This window comes from Gordionus sp. m RMFG-2023, chromosome 1 (assembly GCF_954871325.1).
Source record: "Gordionus sp. m RMFG-2023 chromosome 1, tfGorSpeb1-WG-v2, whole genome shotgun sequence".
NCBI lineage: Eukaryota > Metazoa > Nematomorpha > Gordioida > Chordodea > Parachordodidae > Gordionus > Gordionus sp. m RMFG-2023.
Genome location: NC_088775.1, coordinates 91,737,386 through 91,746,249, shown reverse-complemented (window position 1 = coordinate 91,746,249; position 8,864 = coordinate 91,737,386). Strand labels below are relative to the sequence as shown.

At 28.1% G+C, this 8,864-nt stretch overlaps 1 protein-coding gene across 1 annotated transcript; it reads right to left on the bottom strand.

Moving 5' to 3' along the window:
• Positions 1-1,024: 1,024 nt before the first annotated feature.
• Positions 1,025-8,864, bottom strand: LOC135931522 (stromal cell-derived factor 2-like). Its single transcript, XM_065468696.1, has 6 exons — positions 8,756-8,864; positions 8,600-8,712; positions 7,054-7,136; positions 5,518-5,657; positions 3,227-3,308; positions 1,025-1,805 (listed from the first exon to the last, which is right to left on the bottom strand). Exons 1-6 carry the CDS (start codon positions 8,811-8,813, stop codon positions 1,592-1,594), a joined length of 690 nt encoding a protein of 229 aa, XP_065324768.1. The 5' UTR covers positions 8,814-8,864; the 3' UTR covers positions 1,025-1,591.

Here is an 8,864-nt window from a genome sequence, read left to right as displayed (position 1 = left end):
GATAAACTTTTACCTATTACCAATAAAGTATTAGATAAGTAATACTTTATTAAGCTGTTGTATCGGGGATCTGTAAAAAAAAATGATTCAAATATCTATTTTGTTATAGTTATAAAAACTTTCATAAAAAATTTATTCTTATATTAGTTTAAAAATATATATCTAGATCGACAAGAGATAATAAATACTCATTTATACTAAAATATTGAGAATTTTAATGTTATTAGGTAGGTAATATCAAGGTATATATATCAGAAAAATTCAATGTCTTATAAAGAAGAAACGATAGGAAAAGCTCTTTACCTCAAAAATTGACTTGGCATTATAATTAAATTTAATATGCATAATTTCGAACCGCATCATATCTCATCTCTATTCGTTAGATTATTATAATAATTCTATTTCAGTTTAAAATTAGTTGGTACAATAAAAAAAAAAAATTTTCAATAAAACTTTGGGTGAAATATTTTACAATATTTTTAAAAAACGAATAATTAGAATCTAATAAAATATATTTATACATCTCTAAGTTTCTATACCGTTTGATTTTTTTTTCAAATTGGTAATAAAGACAAAATATTATTATAAATTATATTATATATGCCATCTAATAAGGTTTCTCATAATTTTTTATGATTTTTTTAATCAAATCTTACTTTAATTTTTATTATAAAAGGAATTGTAATTATAATTCGTTATCTGTTTGAAGCCCAACCCCGAATCCGAAAATCAAGTTATGTGGCCCGGCCTGAACACAAAATTTTTTTAAAAAAATAAACCGGTCAAGCCCGGCCCAAATTTATTTAAATATAGAAACTAATTTTTATAATTACTTAAAATAAAAAATATATGCTATAAATAAAATCATTTTTATTTAACATATTCAAACATAAAATTTATAATTTTAAATATATTCAAAAAAATCTAAGGCCTGAATATTTAAAAAAATATTAGGCCCGACCGCCCGAATTCGATTTTTTTAAAAAATAGCCCGAGATCTTAATTATAATTGCTCCAGAAAATCAGGAATATGTGTAATTAGTAATTTATTACGATTTTTACCGTGTTTTTAAAAAAAGGAATTAGTAATTATAGTTAATTATGAAAATTTTGTAATCATTTGTAATTTGAGTAATTAAGCTTGAAATCAAAAATCAGAATTTATTTCATCTCCAACTGTCTCTTCCTATTTTGTTAAGAGTTAATCAATTTCCCCAGATATTTATAAAGGTAATAATGCTATAAGTACAAAAACTTTGTTACAATACAAAAAGGACGAATATTCGGTGAAATGATGCTTTTAGTTACAAGAATAAATTTCACCCGATTTATATACATCATATATATAACATAAATAAGATAAATTATAAATAATAACTTTACATTAGTCGCAATATAATAGAAAGATAGAAAAAATATGTATTTACAACTACAAATATAAAGGAAAATAGGAAAAAAAAAGTGAAACAAAACATGAAATAGGAAAAAAAAAAACCTTTTCCACTGTTATATATCCAATGGGCAAATATTCCAATACTAAAATAAGTGAGGCTAGAAAAACCAAAAAAAAAAAAATTCCCCGCAAAAATCTTTATAATTCGTCACCGCGAACAGAGTTGTCCTTTATGACCTCGTCCTCTTCGTCTTGCGGAAATTTGTTAACGGTATTTTCTTCGGTAGGTTTGAAGTAGGCTCCTTCCATGACTTTCCAATTACACGCTTTCCCGTTGGCATAACTGACCCCGCAAATCTCCTTCTGATTCGCTATAGGGCGACTGTACGTCTTACCGGAAACGGCGAGATAGCTTTCGAAATGAGTTTTTTTTGCAATTTAGAAAGCAAAAAATAATAATATTTTTATAAAATTCAAAACCTCGCCTTTTTTCCTAACTTATATTTTCCTTTTATTTGGATTACAAAATGAAATTATTTTGTTCTAAAAAGTTATAGTTAGACCAAAAAAAAAACAACCAAGTTTTCACTTATCTAAAAAATAAATAAGAATGTTTAACAGAGTCTCATCTGTAATAATCTAATAGTGAGCAAACAAATTGAACGTTTGCAAAGGCAAATAAATGCATTTCAAATGGTATCACGCAAAATGGCCGAATCAACGCTTTGCGTTTGCGCTTATTTACAAACAGTTATTTTTTCCAATACTTTTTTTTATTCTTCATTTTTCAATATTATATAAAATGTTAAAACAAAATAATTGAGGGTTGCATTTATAGTAAACGCGTTATCTTCAAGCGTTGCGTTATTTTAAAAAAAAACTAATTTTCAAGATAAAGCTAAAATTGAGATAATTATTTGATATATTTAATAAAAATCATATGCCTTTTTATCGAATTCGCTATTATTTTTTATACTCGTATCGCATATTATTTTTTTTATCAACGGAATGCGACATATGATTTTTATAAATTTATACCTTAATTTATTGGCTTTATCTTGTAATAACACTGTGTTAAATAACGCAAAGCAATAAAGCATTTATAAAAACTATTTATTTAATGGCAACGGATTTTCTCAGCCAGGCTCCTATAGATTGAACCGAATTAGCTGGAATTTAGCCATTCATTACCCAACTATAGTTGGCAGTTAATGCTGCAAAAAAATAGCTTTTTTAAAATAAATTTATTAAAAAATACATATATTCCCCGGCAATCAGAATTGTTAAAAGATACTTTTTAAATGGATCTGGATACCGATACATGGTCGAGAAATGGATACAGATACAACATTTAAAAACATATCTTGATACAGATACTTTTACAAAAATGTATCGAGATACAGATACCAAATTTTTGTATTTTAACCAGGGTTTAATATTTACTCAAAAATTAAAAAATCTTCAAAGATACTTGCTCTTTATGAAGATCGAAAAATGTGAAGATTTTCTTTATACGAAAATATAAAAAATTTTGCTATTTTATTTTTAAAAAAAACATCTGGGAAATTTTTTTTTGATCTTCAAAGACTTTTTGCTCAAAATTGTGGGCGAAAAAATCTTTGAATGCTCATTTGAGGATTTTTGTTGAACCCTGATTTTAACAACTCTGACGGCAATCATCTAGATTTTAATTTCATTCATTTATTTATTTTTATTGATAAGAATTATTCGATATTCGTCGAATAACGAATACCGTATAATTGGATTCGTTCGAAAAAATGCTTTTATTTAAAAAGAATGAGAAAAATGTCGAGTGGAGAGGGAAAATGTTACCTATTAGTTTGGACGTGCTTTAGCATAACGTTTCCAGTCCTCGTCCAAAATACGTCCTTGCAGATAACTTGCCAGTTTTGACCTGAAACAAAAACATTTTTAAAAAAACTCTTAATAAGTAAGCATCGGGGGGAAAAAAGTGGTAAGCTAAAATTATTACTAAAAAAAATGGTGTCCCAGCGTTCCAAAACGGGAAAAAAAATGGGAATATTGCTTATAATTTTTTTTCCAGAAATAATATTGATACCGATAAATGTCAGCCTCTAAGGAAAGGTGAATACTTACTCATATTACTAAAAAAAAACAAATATAACGATTAATCACCCACGATTAAAAAGAATTACGAATAAAAAAAAAGAGTTGAGGGGTTTCTTATTAGATAGACACCAATGATGGATCGCGTGAGAGGGATTGAGAGAAGGTGGTATCCGAAATTTCGAATAGGGATAAAATCTAGAACCGGAAGCAAATTCGATACCGGAAAAGGTGCCCCTCTTTCGAGTTCCGAATTCGAGCGGTAACTCGACCCGATTTGGGTCGATTTATAAAAAAAGACCGATTAAGATTTTAGGGAGAAGATAATATTAAGTAAACCTCGAGATTTGGCAAATAGAGTTCTAAACTTTTCTGCCATTTATTAGCGACATCTGGGGGCTTAAATAATATTATTTTTTACTAAAATCTTAATCGGGCTGATTCCTACACCTTCGAAAACAAGATTATAGATTATTTGTTGAATGATTTAACTTTCCTCGTGGCATTTTTATACACTCCATTTTTTGGAAAAAAAAAATCTCTTCGCATTTTATAACTACCCTTAAAAAAATCCTGGATCAGGAGGGTCTGTGAATCACAGAAAAAATACGATCACAGTGATGAAAAATTCGTCATGACATACATAACAAACAGCACGCGTAATAGGTTGCGCGTAACAAAAATAAAATAGACCATCAAAAATATTGAAAATTGACGCATGTCTGTCTCATCCATAGTCGGGAAACGGTCCGGTTTAAGATAAGTCATAATATATATTTTAAAAATTAAGCTTAGGTTTTATAAATTATCAATTTTAATATCGTTTACAAATTCTCTATTATTAAATAACTTTATGGGAGTTTATAATAGTGGAAGGTTCAAAATGATATGCGATATTTTTATATTATAGAAAAATAAAAAAAATTAATTATTAAAAGGATCGAAATCGAATAACTGTAAAGGGATTTAGATCCTTATATTTTTTTTATAAAAGTATCGTCAATTCAGAACATCATATGCTAAGATTAGGATAAATTTAGGGTCATCGAATAGTGAACTTGATCCCTACTTTGGGACAGGTGTCATGATGTTATCATACATATGGAAGAAGCTTAGATATAAAAAATTATGATTTTAAGATCTCTAAAATATGTAATTTATCTGGTCTCATAAGCAATGAGATAAACTATTACTTCCCCATTTTATTGATATGTAAATTATATCTTGTATAGAAGAAAATTCAACTATATCGGAAAAGTTAAAATAATCAAGCTTGATATGTTTGATTAAAAAAGCCAACTATATCGAATATATCTATTTTATTTTTTAAAAAAGGCAACTAAATAGGGAATAATCAAGCAAAGCTATACCTGGCATCGTTAGCTTAACTAGGCAATAGGTTTCAAAAAAAATCAGTTTATAATATAGTTTAAAAAATCATTTTGCTCTAAGACCGTGGTATACATATTAGATTGGCAATGGGCTGGGGGGGGAGGGGGGGATTTAGCCCGCCCGACGGACAAAAGTGGCGGATGAGGGGTTTCTAAAATAGCTTTATATCAAACATAATCGATTTAAATCAATTCGAATTTAATCATATCAAACCCGATTTTTAATTTATATTTGATAAAATCTAACTAAATGTGTTGTATGTATTTAGCAGAGTTGTTAAAAGATACTTTTTAAATGGATCTAGATACAGATACAACGTCTAAAATAATATCTAGATACAGATTATTAAATCAAAAATCTATCTAGATACAGATACAGATACCACATTTTTATATCTAGATCCTTTAACAACTCTGGTATTTAGACATGTATTGAATTGTAAAAACATAAGCGTTTTATTAGAGTTGTTAAACGTAAGTCTATATTTAAGCCAGAAAAAAAAATTGCTAAGCCTCCAGATTTCGCTAATAGCTGTCTAAACTTTTCTAGCATCTATGAGCAAAATCTTCAGGCTTGCGCAATATTTTTCTGGATAAAATACTGAGTGAGCCAGCTGTTTAACAACACTACGTTTCATAATAAACCTAAGTGTCCGTTGTCGGATTTATGGGCACTGACTTCTTGATTGGATGAGAGGGGGGATTCGTATATCTCGTTGCTCCATAAGAAATTGTTGGTGGTTAGATGCTTCACCATAACTATAGAGTTGCACTTTACGGGATCTCTGTTTATGTTTTCGTTATAACGATAATAGCGAGATGTCAATCATAAACGTGAATTTTATATGTTGAACTTTGATTCGAAGACCGTAGCCATATATATAGAATATCCGTTTCGGTTTTTACGGTTCAGGTAAAAATAAGGGTTCGGTTCGTTAAAAAAATAATCGTCTCTGTTCGGTTTAAACTAGGGTTGGCAAAAATAGCGATTTTTTTTATTTAAATAGCGATTTAAACCAAAATAAAAAATAATTCAAATTTTGATTAAAGAATTATGGTCTAAGATTGTAAAATATTGTTTTTCAAAATTTCAGTTTAATATTATCATGCAAGTAAAAGGACTTTTTTTTAAAAAAAATTTAAATATCAATATCGGTGTCGAAAGAAGGTCAGCTGATATTCTTGGCTAAAATAATTTTATCGTAGAATTTTCTGATTACAAAATAAAACTTCAAATTAGCTACTGCTATTTCTCAACCGGTTAATAATTAGCCCAATTTAAAAAATTTATTTATATTTCCGTTCAGTTTCTTACTATTATTTTTTTTTGACAATCTCGAAAACCAAATATTTGAAATTAATTGTATAAAAAAAAATTAAAATAGGTATAAAATTAATCCATTTTTAAAATGTTCGTTAGATACGTTAGCGTCATGGGTTTTTTTCCAATTTAAAAATGTCCTCTTACCGGAAATGTATGCCGCCATTTTTGGAATACCTATCTTATAAATCAAATAAAAATTTTGCTGTCATCCTTCGAGTCATTTGTAATTTATATAAATTTTGTTGTATTACTCATTATTTTATGCGCCATTTTAAAAAAACAACTAACTCAATATTTTAGCCAGATAAAATATTGCCTGAGACTCGAGATTTCGATAACATTATGCCCACACCAATATTCCTTCTGCAAACAAAATCTTCGGGCTCGCGTAATATTTTTCTGGATGAAATATTGAGTTAGCCGGTTTTAAAAAAATTGGCTCAAAACGGGCCGTTTAACAACACTAGTGCCATACAGGGTTAAAGATAATAAAAATTACACTCTACAATAACCACCCACCCCCCCCCCCTCCTCATACAACGTCTACATAAAAAAAAATGACAATTTATCCTTAAAAGTTTCCCTATCCCTAGTGTCGTTAAATGGCTCCATTTGAGCCGATTTTTAAAAAACGGCAAACACTCAATATTTTAGCCAAAAAAAATGTATTGCGCCTCGAGATTTGGCTAACAGATGTTGCAAACCTTAGTGCCATATATGAAATATATCGAGTTAGCCCTTTTTAAAAATCTGTTCCCGATCCGTTTAACAACACCCTCTCTCCCACCAAGAATATCGTTACTATGCCTTTGAGAAGTAATAATTTATAAACTTAAAAATCTATTAAAATGACTAACCCTCGTATAGTTTCGTTTTTCCATTCATTTAGGATCAACCAATAACTGTTTTGATCTTCCTTCGATTCCACGCCAGTCACACTCTGCGATTTATATATTAAGAGGGTTGTTAAGTATTAAAACTATGAAATAATCGATATTAAGGTCTAACGTGCTATATTGTGATCTGCATTAATAAAAATCGATTTAACATTTTAAATAGGTAGACCACAATGTAATCATGCGAATAGAGGGTTATTCCCAATAAAAATTTTAACATTTTTATCGTGGATATAAAAAAAGTACATTGCCAAAGAATTCACTTAAATATAAAAAAATAAAAAGCGGAAATAGAGCGCTATAATTTATCCCAGCAGACGATATAAAATTTTTATTGTATTATTTTTTTTTATTTTAGAAAAATGTCTTCCCAAAAATAATAAATATAAAAGCCGAATCAAATTCAATTTGTTTCTAAAGTTTCTCATTTTGAAAGAAATTTGCTAAATATTTTTTTCTTCTTGCAACAATAAAAGAATATTTAAATTTTCAACGAGATAAATTCAAACGTATACAACATTGTCCATATTTTAAAAGAGTTTGAATGACTTTTGGGGAATAACTAACACTTAGAGTGAATTCATGGCAAAGTATAACATCCTCTACATTTATAACAGGAGTGAAATGGAAAACTCTATTAATATAAAATAGGGAAATCAAAAAAAATATATGACTAAAGTAACAACAGATTCATTTCTCCACATAACATAACATATTTTTAAACCAAGGTATAGATTTGCCAATATAATTTGTCCAAAGGTCCAAACCCGAAAACCACCCCCTTAGCTATGCCACTGCCAAGGTTAATGTTGTTAAATGGCTAAATTTCAGTAAAAATGGCTAATTCAATTAGATAAATATTATGCAAGCATGAAGATTTTGTTAGTAGATAGCACATAGGTTTGGACTTCCAATAGAGATTTCTTATTGTTTATAGAATATTTTTCTAGCTAAAATATTGAGTTAACCATATTTAAAAATTTTCTAAAATCAAAAACAAGTATCAGTGCAACTCTAATTTATTTTAAATTAATGTATAAATTGTTATATTTAAAGACATTAATATATCTATTTATAATTCAAAATTTTCTAGTACACCATGACCTATCTATATTTTAACCATTCCTTAAAAATATATTAACTAATTTATAAGATTAATATGATTGCAGATAGCACATTTCATTATTAGGACAATCCAGGCAGCTTGGCCCATAGGCCAAGTCTGGTGATAAAATTCTCAGGCTGTAGACAATTTAGGCAAATTTACATTTTTTTGCTTGAAAAAATTTATTGAGCCAAGCTAACAACTTAAAATTATTATATAAGTCAAATCAAGCAAAAACTGAGGGTCTAGCTGAAAATTTTTACAATCTAATTTAGGCCAGGCTGGTATTTAATATAAATATAAAAATTGTAGGTTTAATAATTTAATCTAAAAATTTATATTAATATATGCTGCAAATTGTTGTAGATATTAAAAATATAATATAATAGATTTTAATATAACTTGTTGCCCGCTTCCAGATCCATATTTAATATCATGTGAATGCAATCTTACTTTATTATACTCGTTATATAGTTTGACAACTGAATTATATGTAACTATATTAAAATCAAAATCTAAATGTATGATTTGTATAAAATTATTCTATTTTTAAGCAACCTTTGGATAAAGAAAGCGACAAGCTTATTATGATTGTAAGAAAAGCTAGAGCGTACATAATAAAAAAATATATTCTATATAATTTGTCCACACGTGTTCCCAACCCAAG